A 25,281-nucleotide genomic window follows, 5' to 3' on the forward strand; every position below is an offset into this window, starting at 1 on the left:
TCAAATCTACTGAAACTATTTAATATGTATATATAAACATGTAATTAAAATCTGGAAGTTATATCAATAATAATTATGTGCAAATCGCAACAGCTGCAACACAAAGTGTAAGTGTTAAAATTAAATAAAGTGTTTCTTTTTTATTGGCTATTGGAATTTTGCTAAAATGGTACAAATATATGTACATGTATATATATGTATGTGAGTGTGTGTATTTGTAAGTATGTTTAAATTCTGTTACCACCCACGGCTATAAATATGTATGTATATACAATTATGCGAATATCTTAATGTTAATGCAAATGTTAATCTGTATGTGTGTCTGTTTGTGTATGCAAACTAGCGTTTAACCGTTATACACGTTATATTTGTACATATATTTTAACAGTGAGTATTTTTTTTTAACAGCCAATACACTTTCCCTCTATCGCTCTTGCATGTGGGTTTTCCACCCTTATGCGTAATACATGCTTCCAACTGGTTCAAGGTGGGTTTGAGCGGGTGTGTGGAGTGTGTGCGGAATGTGGTGGATTTTATTTGGGTCTTAGTTGCCCATTTCAAACGGACAAACTTGGATGAGCTTAGTCCCCTCCACCCATTTCACTTTCTGTTTACGTGTATGTGTATTATTTAAGCACAAGAAGCAGAATACTATAAATATAAAGATATATGAATAAATAATATGAATAAAAAAAATTGAATTTAATTTATTATCTACTTTGCGCAGGGCTCTTCGACAATTTTAATCGTGAGAAAAAGCTTCGCCAGCATCGGCCATGATTGATCCCAGCTCGAGTGAGGAAGATGGCGACGATGATACCGTTGTTAATTTGCCGCACAAGGGGCGTATTGGTGCCGCGCACAAAGCGCCACCTAGCGGTAACGCGGCAGCAACCGCCGCCGCCGCACAATCATCATCATCGATATCGACGTCGTCGCCGGGGGCGGCGAGCCTTGCAACGACAGCCATGCCAGCTTCCTCAACCGGTTCGCATATACAAAATGGTGACTATGCTGCGAATCAAAGACAAACAATGGCGGCAACTGCAAATAACCGTTTCGAGGGCAGTATCGTCAGTGGAGGGGGTGGGGGCGGATCAACAAAAAATGAGCAGAGCCAGCTGAGTGGAGAAGGTGGCAACCTTGAAGTGCCCAATAACGGTATTCCCAGGTTTGTGTTGATAATTTTTTGTATGTATAAAATAATATTTGTGAAATGTGCTGTTTTTTTGTTTGTTGGGTAAAATAAAGCGAATTTTTGTGGCTAAATCACTTTATATGCTGACAAATGCATTCATTTTCTTATATATATATAATATATATATCATTTTCTATACAAGTAAGATTGCTCAAGAAGGAAAAAAGATACTTAAGCCATTTATTGATTAGCTTTAATTTTATTTATGCAACAACTAGCGTAATTTATTTAATTTTATTAATACTTGTTAATTAATAATAAAAAAAAAAAATAATTAAATCATAATAAACTGCAGCCATTTAAAATAAAAGTAAAATAATATATATTTTATTAATTAATATATCAGCTTAATGTTATTAAGACTTGTTTACTTATTATAATTAAATTTAAATAACATGTAATAAGAAAAATCTGGCTGCATGGTATTTCTTAGTTGATCACAGCATGCTTATTTGTTGTTGCTGGATAGGTTTTGCCCGCTTAAGAAACGAGTAAGCGAAGCTCGCTGGTAGAAGCGCTGTCAGCCAATCAAATTCAACCACAGAGCTATCTCTCTCTTGCTCACTCTCACTACGAGCTTTCTTACTTGTTTTTTTTTTTTCAATCGTTTAATTGAAAAATATTTTTTATTTTAATTGTTGTCCACAATAAATTGAATTGCAAAACTTAACTCTCAATATAAATATATAATCATTTTTTTCGGGTTTTCAACGTTCATCCAAATTATGCACAAAAAAATATATACAAAATATATAAAAATTAATTAAAAAAAAAAATTAAATATTGGCACAACGCAAAAAAACAAAACTTAACAATTCGAACAACTAATAACAATTACAATAATAATTACAACGCACAACTATATATATATATATATATATATATATATGTATATATATAATTAAATGACCAATATATAAATATATATATACATACATTCATGCAACGATTTTTGAGTGTGGATGGTTTAAAAATTGGCAAAAAAAAATAAACTACAAAAATCTACTAAAAAAAAAAAAAAAAAAACATCCATATCGAACATCGACTATCTAACATCGCACATCGATCTCATTAACATTTGATCACGAACATCTAACGGGGAACTGGTCTGATCGATGTTGCTCGGTTCCGCTACCGGTTCCGGTTGTGCTACTGGTTCTGCTACTGGTTCAATTTTTATAGAACGAGATTAACACACGGCAATAGTCGCATTATAATTCAACAATTATGCCCGCCAGCGTCGGCAGCAGCAGCAGCGGCAGCAACTCATCATCATCTACAAAAAAAAAATGATTATCAGCAGCATCATCATCATTATAATCCAAATACAAATCAAAAATTTCAAATTGATTCTGGTGTTGTGGGTGGGGGGGTTGGTTGTGGTGGTGCAGCTGCAATTCACCACATGCTAAGATTAAAAGCTCCACCGTCAACACAACTGTTAAGCACCAACAACAGCAACAACAACAGTAACTACACTAACAGCAGCCACATTAACAGCATCATCAGCAGCAGCTTTAACAGCAGCAGCAGCTGTAATAATAACAAAAAAACATTGCTATCGTCATCTAGCGGCATTTCGCAAGAGACCCTCAACCAGAGCGTTGGATCGTCGCGCGCGAACTCATTGCCACGCCCCCTGTCACCGTCGCCATCGGTTGTCAGCGATAAGCACGATGGCGGCGATCCACATGTGAGTACCGTTATAGCTGTTACACTTGCCTGCAAAATAATAGTGCCACATGTTATATTATTTGATAATAATAATTTATTGGTCATATTGTTATTATTATTTTGAGCGTGACTGTATATTTAAATAAAAATAAACTACCTTAACAGTTTTTAATACTTTGCAACAGTGTTACTATTATTTTGAGCACAGCTGTACACATAAGCAAACACTATTAACTCATCTATCGATGTGGTTTTTTGTTTTAAACAGGAGAAACACGAACGGGAAGAAGAAGAACGCAAGCGTCGCATTCAATTGTATGTGTTTATTTCACGTTGCATATCGTATCCATTCAATGCCAAGCAGCCAACGGACATGACCAAAAGGCAACCGAAGATAACCAAACAGCAGCTGGAGATAATCACTCAGCGATTTCAGGCAAGCAATATTTGCTAAAAAAAAAAAAAAAATAAAAAAAAAAATTATTTTAAAACTTTTCTACTATTATTATTAATAAATGAAAAACTGTAACTAATTTATATTTATTACTATTAATAGCTAAAAACAAGTCAAAACTAAAACAATTAGTATATTTTAATTATTACATATATTAACATTTACAAGTATATTTTTTCTTATTATTATTAAATTAATACTTGTAAATCATTAATCATATTAATAATAACATTAATAGCTAAAAAAAGGGCAAAACAAAAACGATTACTATGTTTTTATTATTATTAATTATTATATATATATTTAATTTCTTTCGCAGGCATTTCTCAAGGGGGAAACACAAATAATGGCCGATGAAGCTTTTCAGAATGCGGTGCAAAGCTATCACGATGTTTTTCTCAAATCGGAGCGTGTTACGAAAATGGTTCAATCCGGAGCATGCTCCCAGCACGATTTTCGTGAGGTTTTCCGCAACAACATTGAGAAACGTGTGCGGTAAATATTAAATATGAAATCATTAATCTAAGTCTATATTTATAATATATATATATATAAATATATTTATAGTTCTCTTCCCGAAATTGATGGCTTGAGCAAGGAAACTGTTTTAACATCTTGGATGGCCAAATTCGATATAATTCTGAAGGGCAGCGGCGAAGAGGACACAAAGCGACCCTCACGCATGCAACAATCCTTAAATAGCGAATTAATCCTGTCCAAGGAACAACTTTACGATATGTTTCAGCAAATTCTATCTGTGAAAAAGTTTGAACATCAAATTCTATTTAATGCGCTGATGGTAAACTTTAAATTGAAAAAGAATTGTGTATTTAAATTAATACTTATATTATTATTTAGTTGGATTCGGCTGATGAGCAGGCTGCGGCGATTAGACGTGAATTGGATGGTCGAATGCAGCGTGTTGGCGAAATGGAAAAGAATCGGAAGCTAATGCCAAAATTTGTGCTTAAAGAAATGGAATCACTTTACATCGAGGAATTGAAATCGTCCATTAATTTGCTGATGGCCAATCTGGAATCACTGCCAGTCTCCAAAGGCAATATGGACAGCAAATATGGGCTACAGAAATTGAAGCGCTATAATCACAGGTAAATGTATATTAATTGTAGATATTAATGCTATAGAGATATAAATTATAGATGTGCATGTTATAAATTAAAATTGATGATATATTAATTGAATATATTAATAAAGCTATAAATATATATTATAGATTATTATATTTGCATTAATTGTACATATATTTTTAAATTATTTACATTTACTTGTCTGCTTTTCTATTCGATTTCTTGCGCCTACTTCTGGATAATTTCGATGTCACAGTACACCATCATTTTTGTAAGTATTAAAATAGATCTACTTTTAATATTATAAGTTTAATTACCTTCTATTCTCATAACAAATAAATAGAAAAATGATTCTACGCTCGCATGGATCTCTGTCTAAGCTCGAAGGTGACTCCGAGGATGGCACCACCCAATTAACTAAACTGGATGTGGTGCTGACCTTTCAATTAGAAGTGATTGTGATGGAGGTGAAGGGCCTCAAATCTCTGGCACCCAATCGCATTGTCTACTGTACCATGGAGGTGGAGAACGGTGAAAAGTTGCAAACCGATCAGGCCGAGGCCTCAAAACCAATGTGAGTGTTATAAATAATATAGACTATATATTTATATATTATATATTCCTAATCCAGGTGGGATACTCAGGGGGATTTTACGACCACGCATCCTTTGCCTGTGGTGAAAGTGAAGCTGTACACCGAAAATCCAGGCATGTTGGCGCTGGAAGACAAAGAGTTGGGCAAAGTGACCATTAAACCAACGCCACTCTCTTCCAAAGTAAGCGACGGGATAAATAATGAATTAAAATAAATAATAATTAATAATTAATGATTTCTTGTAGTCTCCCGAATGGCATCGCATGATTGTGCCCAAAAATTTACCCGATCAGGATGTAAGAATTAAGATTGCCTGTAGGTTGGATAAACCATTGAATATGAAGCATTGTGGGTAAGTGTAGAAAAGTAGAGATCTACTTATTAAAATATAGTAAATATTTTATTATTGCTTTATTAATGCTTATTTTATTATTAAAATTTACTTTTTGTATTATTAATATTTACTTATTTTGTTAATAATATTTGTTTTTATAGACATCTCTTCGCAATTGGCAAATCGGTGTGGAAGAAATGGAAACGTCGTTATTTTGTCTTGGTTCAAGTCTCGCAATACACATTTGCAATGTGCAGTTATAAGGAAAAAAAATCGGAACCATCCGAAATGATGCAGCTAGATGGTTATACCGTGGACTATATAGAAGCTGCTAGCGGTATTTACTATTTAAAACTATTTATATATTTTGTATATATTAATTATTATAATATTTCTATATTTATTTCTATTTATAGCAAATTTGATGTTTGGCATCGATTTGAATGGCGGTCGATTTTTCTTCAATGCGGTACGAGAAGGCGACAGCATTGCATTTGCCTGTGACGATGAGAACGAGTGCAGTCTTTGGGTAATGGCCATGTACAGGGCAACGGGACAATCGCATAAGCCAACGCCGCCAATTACACAGGACAAGAATTCGGCAATGTCAAAAATTCAGGGTGGTAAGTTTGTCAGAGAGTTTAAAATACCTCTGTGTATGTATTATATTATATATATATATTATTGTTATTATATTATTTTTATTATTATATACATTTAATCTAGATGCCGATAAGGCGCGCAAGCATGGCATGGAGGATTATATAAGTGCCGATCCCTGTACCTTCGATCATGCAACACTTTTTAAGACATTACAAAACTTGACGCTCGAATATCGCCTAAGTGATCCCTACGCATCGTTGGTAAGCTAATAAATATATTTTATATTTCAAGTAAATTGATTATACTTAACTTATTTTAACAGGGTTGGTTTAGTCCGGGTCAGGTATTTGTTTTGGATGAGTATTGCGCCCGTTATGGTGTTAGGGGCTGTTATAGACACCTGTGCTACCTATCTGATCTGTTGGATCGTGCTGAGAAACAGCACATGATCGATCCGACACTGATCCATTATTCGTTTGCATTCTGTGCGAGTCATGTACATGGCAATAGGTAAAGTATCTGTCAAATACTCAATATTTATATCTCTATATATAAATATGTATATAATTATATATTTAAACACTAAGTTATATAATAATGTGTGATTTCTTTTTCTTCGGGCACTCGCTGAGTTTAATAAGTGTGTGTATCCATATTCCTGTCGCATCTCGATTATATATATATATATATATATATATATATATATATATATCTTTAACTGACACTTGAAAATTTGAGGAAATTCTTAGAAAGGGCGCAAAAGTGAACTAGTTCCCTTGAAAAATTATCTGCTTAGCTACTGTAAATTGTCAACTTCTTGAAAAAGTTTGATTATATTAATAGCAGGTTTTTTTGTAATTGGCAATTCCTTAAACAAAATTAAATTTTATTAGTAGCAGCTTACCTTTTTATTTCATTTAATTTGGCAACTGCTTGAAGAAGTTATTTTTTATTAATTGGCAAGTCGGTCAAAAACTAAATAGAAGACTGCTTGTAGAAAGCTTTCTTGCTTTCGATTGGCAACTCCGTAGAAAATTAGCTGACATTTAATAAAAATACTCTATATGAAGGAACTTAACTCGAATGTAGTTAAATACATATCAATTTGTCCATATATACATACATATACATATATATATATATATGTATATATATATATATATATGTATATATATAAAATATATATAAAAATAGCTGCGCAGCAAACACGACATCAAAAAGGAAAAGCTTAAGACAGTAAAGGAGAACAGTGCACAAGGAGAAACAGAAGCTGGCTGCTGCGACACGCCTTCCTCTACTCAACCAGTTGTTGCTTCTCAGTTACATCAGGGTACTACGAGCAGCATGGATCAATCAACAACGCCGAAGCTGACAATGGATGGCGCTGCTACCGCTGCTAGTAATGGAGCGCCACCTTTTCGTTATTGTATGCCAACACATGCGGTATACACATCGCCAGTACCAACGGCACGTACTCTCCTCTCTCTCACACTCACTCGAAAGCTCTCTTTTTATTAGATAAGCATTGCATTTCTAACATACACACATGCATACATACATGAAGTTACACACACACACGCACAGGCAAAAAGGAACAAAAAAAAAATTGCAATTCAAATTACATAATTAGCACATGTCGCGTGTGCATATAAATTAAAGAATTAAAATAAACTGCAGGCAGCGACGTACACTGTTATTTAGTATTACTGTAAATAGGATAAACGTTTTTAGGATCACTTAAATTCCTGATTTCCCTCCTCACCACTTATAATGTATTTGTAAAAGTTGTGTGTATGTTGTATAAAAGCTTGTCCTGATCGATGTAACATTATGTGTGCATGCTTAACAGTGTTAGACAACAGAGACAGGGCATGAGCATGTCAAGCACATACCTCTTCTTACTCTTCTTATACTTCATGTGCCTTATGTGTATATGTGTAGGTGGTGATCGTATGTAAAAAGTATTTATTTTGATTTGCTACTGTTAATGTTTAACATAACTATCTGTGACTCTTCGTTCTCCCTCTGTTACTCTTCTCTGTTAATTCGCTTAATTCGCAGAGCGACTAAAACTTACATACATACATACATATATATATACATACGCCTAAAAGCTTTCAGCTGGTTGGTTAGCATATGTTAGTAATGTGAGGCATATTTCCATTTCCCCGATATATATATGATGTCTTAGTGTTAAAAGCATGTGTGCGTGCGTGAGTGTATTTTGTACTTAGGCTCATCTATTTCTGTCTTCCTATAATACGCAATTAATTAATATCTCAATTGAAAAATGTACCAGCAATCATTTCTACATAATAAACAATTAACTAACATTAACATTAACACACACACACATATATAAATACATACATACATATATACACATAGATGTACATACATACATACATAATGCACGCCTCTCATAACTCATAATCAACACATAATATATAATATAAAAATATATATATTCATATATATTTAATATGTATAAAAATATATTTTAACATTTGCAGAAATTAAATTGCACTCATACACACATATTTAATAGCCGGGTAAATTTATTTATAAATACATTTATATCTAATTTTTACAACTTAATTATGAGCTGTTAAAATATATATAATATAATTATGAGCTGTTAATATGTACCTTGTGTGCAGGTTTTATGCTTGAATTAAAGCTTTTGCTTAAGGCTAACTTAACAGCCAGCCTGTAATTCAATTTCTTAATTAAATTGAATTAATTAATTTTTGCGAATTTCAACAAATCGATCGGTTAAAACAGCCTGTAAGTCTAATTAATTATAATTATAAAGCGTGCAATTAATTTCTACAAATGTGTAAATATTTCATGAATTAACGAAAATTGAATTGTGTAGAAAACAAAAACCCCATATATATGTTTTGATCGTATATTAGAATATATATATTTAAGACTCCACATAGTGTTTTGTTCATCATATATAATTAAGATTTAATTCTTTCTTTATTCCTTGATCTTTTCTTAATTGTGTTGTTTTTTATGTAGGCATTTGCTTGGTTCAGCGATCTACTGGTTGAACATGCGGAAATATTTTGGTCTCTATTCGCAGTTGATATGGACAGAGTTTTGTCCGAACAAGCACCAGATACCTGGGACTCATTTCCCCTTTTTCAAATACTTAACGATTACCTAAGATCGGATGGTAAGTGAATGAAAATGAAAAAACAAAGTTTTCGTTTTGCTATTTATTGAAATGCTTATTTTTAATATTATTCCTATTAGTATTTCCCCTATAAATTTAATTTATATATATTTTTTATTTATTATTTTTAATTTTCTTTATTTTTTTTTTTAAATATTTTATTAAAGCTTATAGATTTTGTTTAAATTTTAATTAAATTCAAATAGGCTGTTAAAGTTGAATAAAATTAAGGTTTTTTTTCTGTTTCCCTTTTTATCTAGAATATTTTGCCATTTTTTAAAATATTTTCATAAGTTGCTTAAGTTGCTTTACAAATTTAAAACAATTCTTGTGAGTGTTATTTTGTTATTATTGTTATTATTGATTTCTTTTTTAGATAACTTACGAAATGGAAGATTTCACCAGCATTTGCGTGATACTTTTGCTCCGTTGGTTGTTCGTTATGTGGATCTGATGGAATCATCCATAGCCCAATCTATACATAAGGGTTTCGAGAAGGAACGTTGGGAAAGCAAGGGGTAAGTCTAAATCTATATTATCTAAATATATATAGAATATCGCATTGATTTGGCAGCATGTACATACATACATAAATACATTTCATATACATAAATATAATTTATAATAAGGCTATAAATATAAATTCAAAACAGTGATTATCTTAAGAGACCCAGGCACAATTTATAAACGAATATTACAAATATGTATATATTTACGTATGTATTAATATACATGCATACATATGTATATATATATATATATATTATGTACAAAGCAAGCGCATAGATTATACAGTTGCGGCAAAATTAATAGGACCATTTTGAAAAGGTTTAAAAACTGGAGAAAGACTTAAAAAGAAAAAAAAATCAAATTAAATAAATTAAATTTAATGAAAAAGTAAATAAACGATTGCTATAAATGAATTTATTTACTACATTTTGACAGTTTTCAATGAAATAAAATAAAAATATATTGAAAAGAACTTTTATTTATGAAAGATGTGCTATTATTTTTGCCGCAACTGTTATTTATTGTGTGTATATGTGTATACATATTTTCGCTATTGGTGTGCAAGCATTAATGTTAAGCAGTTGGACTTACAAAACGAAACGAAAATTAAGCTTAGGCTCAACTTCTGTATGTGTGTGTGTGAGAATAATAAATGCTACATACACACACACACACACACACATACAGTGTCTCATAGCTCATCAGGGACAGTGTCTAGCAAAAAATTTAAAGAGCTATAAGGTTTAAACAAAAATACAAACGCAAAATGTTTAAATGCCAATTTGTTTCATTTTATATCACATTTAAAAAGGAAACTTTAGTTTTTATTAAAATATTAATTAATTAACTAAAATTAGTCAAAAACTGAAAACTTATCCAAAATACAGGTCAAAGCTTATTTCGACAGTCTTAGAAAAGTAACATATTAGGCGTATAAAAACTTAAATAAGGATGTTCATACTTAGTATGATATCCTTTAGCGTTAATAACTTCCCTTAACCTATTATTCATGGAAGATACCAGCTTCCGGGTAGTTTCTGGACAGATTTTGCTCCAATCATCCAGCAGAGCATTTTTGAGATCGGATCTGTGATTCCGGATGTTATTTTCAAGCGGAGCCCACAAATTTTAAATAACATTTAAATCTGGAGAGTGGGCCGGTGGAATTATCATGTGGGGGCAGTTCCAGATATGCCAGGACTGTACTAATCCGGACTTATGCTTGGCTGTTGTCCTGGCCGTTGTCGTGGTAGAACCGGAAAGAACGCCGGATTCCTAGCTTCTCGACACTTTGGAGTACATTTTCCTTTAATATATTGAGATACACATTCTTGTCCATTGTTGTTTCAATGAACACCAAATTTCCGACACCGGCTTCCGAGATAGATGCCCACACCATGACACTTCCTCCGTCGTGCTTGACTGTTGCCTTTAGGTGTTTCGAATTCATCTCAGTATTGGACTGTCGCCACACATAGTTCCGTCCGTCTAAGCCAAAAATGTTGAATTTGGGCTCATCTTCAAATATGAATGTGTTCCAGAACTCAAAATCCTTGTCCAAGTGGGATTTGACAAATGTCATCCTAGTCCCATTATTTTTTTGGCGGTTATAAAGGGCTTCTTCCGTTGTACTCGGGGTGCGCAGAACCCGGTGCACAGTTTCCATACTGCACTTTTTCCCCATTCCATCCTGCACCTGTTGAGTCAGTTTTGGAGCCGATAGCTTGTGATTTTCCCTTATTTTCCTGATGATCCTCCGCTCCTCCTGTTCGGTGAAAAACTTGTTTGGTGCCTTTCTGCCCTTGTCCTCTATCCGATTTTCGTCGACGAAGCGCCGAATGATGTTGAATACAGTTGATTTGCTTAGATTTACCATTTTAGCTATTTGGCGATATGAATATCCAATATTGAAATGTTCCAGGATGAGATTCCGTTGTTCAATGGTAGTCCGCTTGCCCATAGTCCTTTTTGGCTGGTTACATCCGAGATGCAGGATATAACTAAACTGACTACGAAGGATTGGTCTATTTATACCGAAAATAATCAACCTGACGTAAAAAATCCGGGATTATGGCACCCAGGTGTCCATAACGCCCCTGGTTCAAATAATTTATGACCATAAATAAAGGTTCTTTTTTACATAACCAGGCCTAGCCGGAGAGGAAACCCCAGTTTATTGGGATCATATATTCATTATGGTGGTTAATATATGTACCTGGCATCGATATTTGGAATTTTTGAAAAATATTGTATAATTAGTTTATGGCAGGCAATTAAAATTGTTGCTAGGCACTGTCCCTGATGAGCTGTGAGACACTGTACATACACATACACAAACACAAACACATACACATACACATCCACATACACATACACATACACATACACATACACATACACATACACATACACATACACATACACATACACATACACATACACATACACATACACATACACATACACATACACATACACATACACATACACATACACATACACATACACATACACATACACATACACATACACATACACATACACATACACATACACATACACATACACATACACATACACATACACATACACATACACATACACATACACATACACATACACATACACATACACATACACATACACATACACATACACATACACATACACATACACATACACATACACATACACATACACATACACATACACATACACATACACATACACATACACATACACATACACATACACATACACATACACATACACATACACATACACATACACATACACATACACATACACATACACATACACATACACATACACATACACATACACATACACATACACATACACATACACATACACATACACATACACATACACATACACATACACATACACATACACATACACATACACATACACATACACATACACATACACATACACATACACATACACATACACATACACATACACATACACATACACATACACATACACATACACATACACATACACATACACATACACATACACATACACATACACATACACATACACATACACATACACATACACATACACATACACATACACATACACATACACATACACACATACACATACACATACACATACACATACACATACACATACACATACACATACACATACACATACACATACACATACACATACACATACACATACACATACACATACACATACACATACACATACACATACACATACACATACACATACACATACACATACACATACACATACACATACACATACACATACACATACACATACACATACACATACACATACACATACACATACACATACACATACACATACACATACACATACACATACACACATACACATACACATACACATACACATACACATACACATACACATACACATACACATACACATACACATACACATACACATACACATACACATACACATACACATACACATACACATACACATACACATACACATACACATACACATACACATACACATACACATACACATACACATACACATACACATACACATACACATACACATACACATACACATACACATACACATACACATACACATACACATACACATACACATACACATACACATACACATACACATACACATACACATACACATACACATACACATACACATACACATACACATACACATACACATACACATACACATACACATACACATACACATACACATACACATACACATACACATACACATACACATACACATACACATACACATACACATACACATACACATACACATACACATACACATACACATACACATACACATACACATACACATACACATACACATACACATACACATACACATACACATACACATACACATACACATACACATACACATACACATACACATACACATACACATACACATACACATACACATACACATACACATACACATACACATACACATACACATACACACACATACACATACACATACACATACACATACACATACACATACACATACACATACACATACACATACACATACACATACACATACACATACACATACACATACACATACACATACACATACACATACACATACACATACACATACACATACACATACACATACACATACACATACACATACACATACACATACACATACACATACGCATACGCATACGCATACGCATACGCATACGCATACGCATACGCATACGCATACGCATACGCATACGCATACACATACACATACACATACACATACACATACACATACACATACACATACACATACACATACACATACACATACACATACACATACACATACACATACACATACACATACACATACACATACACATACACATACACATACACATACACATACACATACACATACGCATACGCATACGCATACGCATACGCATACGCATACGCATACGCATACACATACACATACACATACACATACAAGAGAGTACAAAAAAGCTCTGCCATCCTCGCACTCTCCCGCTCGTTCGCTCTCTCGACTCCATTTTCATTGCAAATTTTAAATATTCCCCGTATGTATATGATTTTTTCGATGATATTTAACAAATATTCTGATGTGACCACTATATATATATAAAAGGATAAACGCCGCCTTGAATCCGACCGCATTAAATAATGCAGCGCAGGCGCTAAACACGGCAGCCCTCAACCCCGCCGCTCTGCTCAGCGGCAAGAAAGATCAAGTCAATTTCTATGTGCCGAAGTTGCCAAGGCGAACTGCGGCTGCTGATGAAATGAGGTTTTTCTTATCTACATACATAGCGTTCTCTCTCTCTCTCTCTCTCTATTTGCATTACGTTGTTGTTGTTTTGCTCTGCATAATATTTATCCTAGAGCTTTTTTAGCGCCATAACATTAACATTCACTGTTGTTGTTCACATGCAAATGTTAAATAAATGTTATTAAATATGCTTATGACAAGTAGTAATTTAAATAATTAGTAAATATAAGACGATTTTATAATTTTAAATATCACAAATAAATAAATTGTTGATCTTCACATACATATACATATTATATGTATAACATTCATATCTAATTTTTACTTTGTTGTTTTACGTTATGGCTTGGCTGTAATTAAAAGTTCACATTTCACCTTAAACTTGAGCTGAGAACGATCGACCGTTATGTTAGCACTCACCTTAGCCTACGTTATTGCGTTACGTAACATTAGCGGCAGCTTAACATTAACATATTGTTGGCATTGCACTTGGGTATTTATTCATCATTTATAGTATATATATGTATGTATAAATACATTAATTATATTAATATCGACATCAAGCTAAGTTAATTCCATACGCAGATTTAAAATCACATTTAAGTCTACTTAAATTATTATTAATGTTAATATGAATATAGCTTTATTGCCTGTAGTGAATGCAAAAGATTTGTTTGGACGCTGTTTTTTGGCCATAAATGTTAAATGCGCTTACGTAGGAAGATTGCGTAGTTGAGTCTTGTATGTATATAAATATTTAAATCATATATATAAATAAACATTTAAATAAATATATACACATACAAATATATTTCTGAGTAGGTTTAGACGAATTACTTTTAGTATTAAAAAAAAATAACTGCATTGAATGAAATCGAAAATAAATGATTAAATAGTTACTTAATAATTGTTTTCTGTATTTTCCATTATTTAGAAATGGCTGTGCGACTTCTGAGGATCTATTTTGGAAATTGGACGCATTGCAATCGTTTATACGCGATTTACACTGGCCAGATGCGGAATTTCGTCAGCATTTGGAGCAACGGCTGAAAATGATGGCCGTTGATATGATTGAGCAGTGTATACAGCGAACGGATGCATCGTTTCAATCGTGGTTGAAGAAAAATGTTGCCTTCATATCGACCGATTATATAATACCGTCAGAGATGTGCGCCATGGTAAATGTGATATTAGATGCTAAAAATCAAAGCTTTAAATTAACTACCATTGATGGTATTGATCTGGTAAGTGCAGCGATTATTGATGATTGAATGATGACCGATTAATTAATCTATTTATTTATTGTAGTACAAATTTCATGCGAAAATTGATGATCAAATTGACAAAGCGAATGTGGCGATGACACAAGGCCTCAGTGGCAAACTTATGTCAGTGCTGGAGTCGACTTTGTCAAAATTGGCCCGTTACGATGAAGGTAGCCTAATTGGCTCCATTCTTAGCTTTACGAATGTGTCCAGTTCCGGCAAGGATCTCGGCCAGGGCTATGTGAATTTCTTTCGCAATAACATGGATCAGATTCGCGGCAAAATCGGTGATGATCTCTGGACCCTCAACTTCTTCGAGCAATGGTATTGCCAGCAAATCGCCTTGCTCTCTACGTGGCTCTCGGAGCGTATGGATCATGCCCTACACTACGCCCAGGTCACCTCCATCTCTCACATCATAAAGGTAAGAGAGAAGCTTAAAATATATATATAAATAAATAAGGAAAAAAAGCAAAAAAACTAAAAAAAATAACGTTTCGATTAAACGGGCTTATTTCTTATCTGATCTTGTCAATCATATGCTCAATAATTTGCATATTTATATTTATATATTAATTTTTAAATATATATTATTTATATAAATTTGAAGTCAATTACAAGTTAGTTTATGTATATATAATGTATATTTATTATTATTCATATCAATTAGAATACACTGCCTTTAAAATGATGGTTTTGATTTTATATTCCGAAAAACAGAAAATCTACTCGGACTTTGAGCTGCAGGGTGTGCTCGAGGGACAAACTGAATTCAAAATCATATCAGACAGTTATACAACGAATGACTGCTGAGGAGGCGACTTGTGCCCTGACAATGCCCGACGTAGCCGATGGCGATGAGTAAATATAATTCTAATTTTTGCTAGGAATTTATTTAATACATTGAAGGTTCTCGTGTAGAAACGGCGACGATGTACGCAATGGGGATGAGGAGGATGCGGGAGATGAGGCTGGTGGTGCTGGTGGATCCTCATCGCGTGGTGGCATGCCAAAGGCTAAGATGGGTGCCTCGCAGGCGGCAGCTGTTACCAATGTGGTAGCTGGGCGTGTTGGTAATTTACTGGGCAAGGGCATTGGTGGACTTAGCTCGAAGCTGGGAAGCGGCGGTTGGTTCTAAATTTAAGTTCATATCCAGCTTTATTTCTCATTTTCACTTCCCAGCTTAATTTGAGCCAAAACACCAACAAAAAAAAAAAAATAATAATATAAACAAGAATATATGTAAAGAGCATTACTATATATATATATATATACATATATATCTATATATATTCTCAATTTAATATGGCCAGCAGTCTTAGCATATATAATATATATATTTTTAATGTATTATAATACCAACTTATGTTCACTTTAAGCAGGAACAGTTCTTTCTTGTAGCAATTACTGAAAATTCATTTGAAATACAGTTAAAAAAAAATACACAAAACAAATCGTAAACAATATTACCTCTTAAATATATTATACGATTATCAAATATACAATTTACAAATTAATTAATTATTGGAAAACTAATTCTCACTTATTAAATTATACTACATGCATATTTCTTTATCAGCAGCATTACTTTTTTTGGTTTGTTGTTTAGTACAATATCTAGCAAAATAATCTTCCAGCATAAACAATTGTATTATGTAAAATAAGAACAATGGCGGGAAAATTTGTGTTCCCTTCATTTGAGCTTAATTTAAAAATATATATCGGTTTGTTTTAGTGCAGACTGAGATTAAATAAACTATCTACCCACATTATGTATAAATGTTTATGGTTAAAAAATAATATCTAACTTCATAATATAAATATATATTTGGCCTTTACCACAATAAATGACATAAGCAGCTGGCAACAAAAAATAAATAAATAATTTTTATTAAACGTCAACTCTTCACTTTAAGCAATTATATCTATCAGATATATAAATATATATATATATATATATATATTTATGTATATATATAAATTTATATTCTGCTTACGTTTTAATGATTGCAAATAAAAAATGTATTCAACATTTAGCGTTCATTTTAGTTATTTATTAAAAAAAAACTTAAAAGTGTGTATGTATGTATTTATGTTAATATATAAGAATAAATATATACGAACAGATGAATTGATATATTCCAATATATATACATATATATATATACATATATATGTATTCAAATTATACAGCAATTTTACTTTTGTTTGGCAATGAAACCCAATGTGGTGTGGTATTTGCTGCTGGGGAAATTCTAAAAAAAGCACAGCTCTCATCGTCCTCAGGCAATTTCCATTAATCGATAACAATAATCGGTTTAAAAATAAAAACCGCCCAAATTGAATTAAAAAACTGTGTTTTTTCTCTTGTCAACATGTTTTGTTTGTTGTTTTTTATTAAACTGTATTTGATTTGATATTTTCATTTAAATATCCTACATTTATTTTTTGTATTTACCAATTTAATGTTTCTTTGATTTTCTTATGTGAATGCTTGATTATTTCTTGTTCATTATGCATATAATATAACTACTATCTGTGTAATAAGTGTGGGTGTATGAAAGCACACCAGCATATTTCAGGCTGAGGTGTGTGCGATAGGGAGAGTGCGGTGTGTGCGGACTTCAACATAGAACGTAACTATCGGAATACGGATATATCCATCCTATCCGATAGTCAAGCAGCATTGAAAGCTATAATAGGGACTAAGATAACATCGAAGGTAGTCCATGAAGTTCGTTCAAAGCTAGACCTGCTCGGGACTCACAACAGGCTCACCCTACGAGGGGTCCCGGGTCACAGGGACATAGCGGGAAACGAGGCAGCTGACAAGCAAGCAAGAATGGGGGCAGAAAGGCCCCTAACAGGACCAGAACCGTATTGTGGCATAGGGAGACACACTATACGACTGGATCTTAGAAACGAGGAGAGACGGAGACGGCATCAGAGCTGGTCAGAGGCAGTAGGACTCCGACAAGCCAGATGTCTCCTTGGTGGTTATAATCTTGTATGGGAAAGAACAGCCTTAGGATACTTACCGGTCTATTGACAGGACACTCTAGACTAAGGAGTCACCTGACAAAATTGGGTATATATAGTAGCGATCTCTGCAGGTTTTGTGAAAGAGAGGAGGAATCCTCGATGCACATCCTGGCAGAATGTGTCGCCTTAATTTGAAGAAGAAGCAGCATCCTAGGGGCTCATGTTTTCAATTGCAAAGACATAGTAGACCTCAACCCAACAAAGATCCTTACGTTCGTAAGGGAGTTGGGGCTGATGGAAGAGCTATAAGGCTCAGAAGTGGGCACAATAGATCAAATAGGTCGCGGTGCAGCTTCCCCCCTAATAATAATAAGTATTTATTATATATGTATTTATTTATATATATAGAACACTTTGTAAATCTATATATATGTGTATTTATTATATTAATTAATATTATATTTAACCTCTTTACTAATTACTATTGCCTACTTACAGTTTAGAGAGCTACTAAAAAATAAACGGAACAGTTAACCAATAAGTGTAATTTATTGATTTAGCTTATTTTTTTATTCTTATTGTTTTAATGCAAAAACCAGCGTAAATCGTAATTAACTCTGCTTCTTCATATCTGCTTTTAAATACACATGCACACACACACAAAACGCTCACGATTAGACAGGGTGACTCAGGAGCAATAATACTCAGTGCCATTACGAGCCGCGAGATCGAACGTCTGTAAAGCTCAGGCGCACAGAAAAAAGCAGGCCGATTCAAAGCTCTGCATATCAGCTATGTATGTATGTTATATATGTACACGTCTTGTTTTAATTTAATATTTTACTTAACAGTCTTTTTATAATTGGCAATGGCTTAACACACATTGTTGTGCTTACATATGTATATGTGTTTGTGTGTATGTAACATTTAAATACACTGTTACTGTTAATATCGCATTAATTAAATTCACAGTTACATTTACATTTATTTATTTATATTTATACTTGTTTTCTGCATTGAATGGTTGGCTTAGTTTTTTTTTACATACACATTTAATAGAAATTCACAACTTTAAATGTTAAACGCTTATGCTAAATGTTAACATATCTATGTGATCACACATACATACATACAATTACATATGTTGTGTGTGTATTCAACTATAAGCTAATATTGAAAGCTATTTTTCTTTCTTTCTTTTTCTGATTCATTCTCCGATTGGTTCATTTCGGGCAGTGTCTAGCAAAAATTTTAATTGCATGCCATAAACTAATTATACAATATTTTTCAAAAATTCCAAAGACCGATGGTAGGTACATATATTAACCATCTAAATGACTATATGACCCCCATAAACTGGGGTTTCCCCACCTGCTAGGTCGAGTTATGTAAAAAAGTACCTTAATTTATGGTTACATATTATTTGGAACAATGGCGTTATGGACACCTGGTTGCCATAAAACCCGGATTTTTTTCGTCAGGTTGATTATTTTCGGTATAAATAGACCTATCCTTCGTAGTCAGTTTAGTTATATTCTGCATCTCGGGTGCCACCAGCCAACAAGGACTATGGACAAACGGACTACCATTGAGCAACGGAATCTCATCCTGGAACACTTCAAGATTGGATATTCGCATCGTCAAATAGCTAAAATGGTAAATCTAAGCACCACAACTGTATTCAACATCATTCGGCGCTTCGTCGACGAAAATCGGATAGAGGACAGGGGCAAAAATGCACCAAACAAGACTTTCACCGAACAGGAGGAGCTAAGGATCATCAGGAAAATAAGGGAAAATCACAAGCTATCGGATCCAAAACTGACTCAACAGGTGCAGGATGAAATGGGGCAAAAGTGCAGTATGGAAACTGTGCGCCGGGTTCTGCGCAACCATGACTTTAATGCCCGAGTACCACGGAAGGATGACATTCGTCAAAACCCACTTGGACAAGAATTTGGAGTTCTGGAACACATTCATATTTGAAGATGAGTCCAAATTCAACATTTTTGGTTCAGATGGATAGAATTATGTGTGGCGACAGTCCAATACTGAGCTGAGTCCCAAAATCCTGGAAAATAACATCCGGAATCACAGATTCGATCTCAAGAATGCTCTGCTGGATGAGTGGAGCAAAATCAGTCCAGAAACGACCCGGAAGCTGGCTTCTTCCATGAATAATAGGTTAAGGGAAGTTATTAAGGCTAAAGGATATCATACTAAGTATTAACATCCTTATTTAAGTTTTAATACGCCAAATATGTTACTTTTCTAAGACTGTCCGAAATAAATTTTGATATGTAGTTTGGATATGTTTTCAGTTTTTGACTAATTTTAGTTAATTCATTAATATTTTAATAATAACTTAAGTTTCGTATTCAAACGTGATATAACATAAAACAAATTGGCATTTAAACATTTTGCGTTTGTTTCTTTGTTTAAACTTTATAGCACTTTAAAATTTTTGCTAGACACTGCCCGAAATGAACTGAGAGACACTGTATGTATGTATATATATATATTTTATATATTATATATATGTATATTGTATGCATATATTGTAGCAGCATAAAAGCATCTTAACGTTTTAAAATTGAAGCTATTGTTAAAGAAATAAAACTGAGCTTTTCGGTTCTAGCATTAATGGAAATGTGTACAAAATTAATAGGACCATTTTGAAATTGTTTAAAAACTGGAGAAAGACTTAAAAGAAAAAAAAAAAATTCAAATTAAATAAATTAAATTCAATGAAACCCAAAACACAATGTGGTATGGTATTTGCTGCTGGGGACATTCTAAAAAGAGCACAGCTCTCGTCATCGTCTTCAGGCAATTCCCAGTAATCGATAACAATAATCGGTTTAAAAATAAAAACCGCCCAAATTGAATTAAAAAACTGTGTTTTTCTCTTGTCAACATGTTTTTTGTTTCTTGTTTTTTATTAAACCGTATTTGATTTGATATTTTCATTTAAATGTCCTACATTTATTTTTTGTATTTACCAATTTAATGTTTCTTTGATTTTCTTATGTGAATGCTTGATTTTTTCTTGTTTACTATGCATATAATATAACTACTATCTGTAATAAGTGTGGGTGTAAATAAATAAAAAATATCACAAATAAATAAATTGCTGATCTTCACATACATATTATATGTATAACATTCATATCTAATTTTTACTTTGTTGTTTTACGTTATGGCTTGGCTGTAATTAAAAGTTCACATTTCACCTTAAACTTGAGCTGAGAACGATCGACCGTTATGTTAGCACTCACCTTAGCCTACGTTATTGCGTTACGTAACATTAGCGGCAGCTTAACATTAACATATTGTTAGCATTGCACTTGGGTATTTATCCATCATTTATAGTATATATATGTATGTATAAATACATTAATTATATTAATATCGACATCAAGCTAAGTTAATTTCATACGCAGATTTAAAATCACATTTAAGTCTACTTAAATTATTATTAATGTTAATATGAATATAGCTTTATTGCCTGTAGTGAATGCAAAAGATTTGTTTGGACGCTGTTTTTTGGCCATAAATGTTAAATGCGCTTACGTAGGAAGATTGCGTAGTTGAGTCTTGTATGTATATAAATATTTAAATCATATATATAAATAAACATTTAAATAAATATATACACATACAAATATATTTCTGAGTAGGTTTAGACAAATTACTTTTAGTATTAAAAAAAAATAACTGCATAATTGTTTTCTGTATTTTCCATTATTTAGAAATGGCTGTGCGACTTCTGAGGATCTATTTTGGAAATTGGACGCATTGCAATCGTTTATACGCGATTTACACTGGCCAGATGCGGAATTTCGTCAGCATTTGGAGCAACGGCTGAAAATGATGGCCGTTGATATGATTGAGCAGTGTATACAGCGAACGGATGCATCGTTTCAATCGTGGTTGAAGAAAAATGTTGCCTTCATATCGACCGATTATATAATACCGTCAGAGATGTGCGCCATGGTAAATGTGATATTAGATGCTAAAAATCAAAGCTTTAAATTAACTACCATTGATGGTATTGATCTGGTAAGTGCAGCGATTATTGATGATTGAATGATGACCGATTAATTAATCTATTTATTTATTGTAGTACAAATTTCATGCGAAAATTGATGATCAAATTGACAAAGCGAATGTGGCGATGACACAAGGCCTCAGTGGCAAACTTATGTCAGTGCTGGAGTCGACTTTGTCAAAATAGGCCCGTTACGATGAAGGTAGCCTAATTGGCTCCATTCTTAGCTTTACGAATGTGTCCAGTTCCGGCAAGGATCTCGGCCAGGGCTATGTGAATTTCTTTCGCAATAACATGGATCAGATTCGCGGCAAAATCGGTGATGATCTCTGGACCCTCAACTTCTTCGAGCAATGGTATTGCCAGCAAATCGCCTTGCTCTCTACGTGGCTCTCGGAGCGTATGGATCATGCCCTACACTACGCCCAGGTCACCTCCATCTCTCACATCATAAAGGTAAGAGAGAAGTTTAAAATATATATATATATAAATAAGGAAAAAAAGCAAAAAAACTAAAAAAATAACGTTTCGATAAAACGGGCTTATTTCTTATCTTGTGAATCATATGCCCAATAATTTGCATATTTATATTTATATATTAATTTTTAAACATATATTATTTATATAAATTTGAAGTCAATTACAGGTTAATTTATGTATATTTAATGTATATTTATTATTATTCATATCAATTAGAATACACTGCCTTTAGAATGATGGTTTTGATTTTATATTCCGAAAAACAGAAAATCTACTCGGACTTTGAGCTGCAGGGTGTGCTCGAGGACAAATTGAATTCAAAATCATATCAGACAGTTATACAACGAATGACTGCTGAGGAGGCGACTTGTGCCCTGACAATGCCCGACGTAGCCGATGGCGATGAGTAAATATAATTCTAATTTTTGCTAGGAATTTATTTAACACATTGAAGGTTCTCGTGTAGAAACGGAACGATGTACGCAATGGGGATGAGGAGGATGCGGGAGATGAGGCTGGTGGTGCTGGTGGATCCTCATCGCGTGGTGGCATGCCAAAGGCTAAGATAGGTGCCTCGCAGGCGGCAGCTGTTACCAATGTGGTAGCTGGGCGTGTTGGTAATTTACTGGGCAAGGGCATTGGTGGACTTAGCTCGAAGCTGGGAAGCGGCGGTTGGTTCTAAATTTAAGTTCATATCCAGCTTTATCTCTCATTTTCACTTCCCAGCTTAATTTGAGCCAAAACACCAACAAAAAAAAAAAATAATAATAATAATAATATAAACAAGAATATATGTAAAGAGCATTACTATATATAAGTTAACATCCATTCTTACGAATATCCGGAACCAATGCATTCGAATAAATAAGTCAGCACTTTTAATATTACAAATAACTAAAGCCAATGCACTTGAATAAACAAGTCAGCAACATCTAATATTACAAGCAACCCAAGCCAATGCACTTGAATGAATGTCACAACATACGCGCCCATTCAACATTACAAATAACCCAAGTCAATGCACTTGAAAGAATATCATAAAGTACGCGCCCATTCATTATTACGAACAACCTAAACCAATGCACTTGAATGAATGTCACAAAATACGCGCGCCTCGTCAGCATACTTTCGGCAACGCGGAACTCACACGTAAATATGCTGAGCCTACGATCACAGCTAAGGCGCATGGAGAAATACGACACGTACCTCTTCAGCGCATTCCACTTGAAGACCACCACGGGACCCAGAATGGACAACTGACACCAGCAGCGACTAAGCAGAATCGATAGCCAGAGGTTTCATTAGGATAAGCTAGAGTTTATAAAATCAGTCTGAATAAAGCATCCGAACAGAACAAGCTGGTTTTTTTTCATTAAAAACCGTAAAGACTCGTTTAATTGGCGCCCGAGCAGGGACCGGTACGGATGTAAAAGTCATCGTGAGTTAGTGAAAGTGATTTAATCACTGCACAAATACAAACATAACGTCGCGAAACCGGACAGTGTCGAAAAATGCCAAGTTCTATCAAAAGCGCCTCAAGTAGCCGCAGATACGAACAAAATCAGGGCAAGTGGTATCAAAAGCGCCTCAAGTAGCCGCAGATATGAACAAGACCAGTGACAGTTCTATCAAAAGCGACTCAAGTAGCCGCAGATACGAACAAGACGGGTTGATCAAAAGCGCCTCAAGCAGCCGCAGATCTAAACCCAAAAAGGTTTCAAAATACATCCGTACCGGTGCCACAATAATACCGCCGACAACCCTGTAGTGTCCGTCCGCAGGGTACCGTGAAAGAAGTATCTGGAGGAACCCAAGTCACCCGTCTCGACTCGTAAGCGTCGCGGGACAAAAAGGATCAATTCCAAGGGATCATCGCGGGAGATTCGCCGGAATGTTAACTATCTTGTAAGCATAGTAAATAAGAACAATTTTTAAGATTCAAGAAAAAAATTAATTTGGATTCGGAAAAGAGAAAAAAATAAAATAAGAATTAAGTTTTGAAAAATTAC

At 33.9% G+C, this 25,281-nt stretch overlaps 2 protein-coding genes across 2 annotated transcripts; both read left to right on the plus strand.

Annotated features, from left to right (window-relative positions):
• The first annotated feature begins 408 nt into the window (after window positions 1–408).
• On the plus strand, window positions 409–24,626 carry LOC6570276 (calcium-dependent secretion activator). The gene is made up of 24 exons (XM_043215880.1): window positions 409–487; window positions 728–1,171; window positions 2,771–2,891; window positions 3,141–3,308; window positions 3,646–3,821; window positions 3,894–4,125; window positions 4,185–4,435; window positions 4,671–4,685; window positions 4,758–4,988; window positions 5,046–5,190; window positions 5,255–5,361; window positions 5,505–5,680; window positions 5,760–5,966; window positions 6,070–6,206; window positions 6,269–6,456; window positions 6,773–6,800; window positions 7,141–7,413; window positions 8,974–9,130; window positions 9,507–9,648; window positions 14,354–14,512; window positions 15,429–15,738; window positions 15,803–16,183; window positions 23,539–23,661; window positions 23,739–24,626. The coding sequence occupies exons 2-24, from the start codon at window positions 777–779 to the stop codon at window positions 23,952–23,954; spliced, it is 4,338 nt and encodes a 1,445-aa protein (XP_043071815.1). The 5' UTR covers window positions 409–487; window positions 728–776; the 3' UTR covers window positions 23,955–24,626.
• On the plus strand, window positions 16,525–17,007 carry LOC122322806 (calcium-dependent secretion activator-like). The gene is made up of 2 exons (XM_043215882.1): window positions 16,525–16,620; window positions 16,681–17,007. Exons 1-2 carry the CDS (start codon window positions 16,562–16,564, stop codon window positions 16,895–16,897), a joined length of 276 nt encoding a protein of 91 aa, XP_043071817.1. The 5' UTR covers window positions 16,525–16,561; the 3' UTR covers window positions 16,898–17,007.
• Window positions 24,627–25,281: the final 655 nt, after the last annotated feature.

Source organism: Drosophila grimshawi, unplaced genomic scaffold, assembly GCF_018153295.1.
Source record: "Drosophila grimshawi isolate 15287-2541.00 unplaced genomic scaffold, ASM1815329v1 contig_80, whole genome shotgun sequence".
Taxonomy (NCBI): Eukaryota; Metazoa; Arthropoda; class Insecta; order Diptera; family Drosophilidae; genus Drosophila; species Drosophila grimshawi.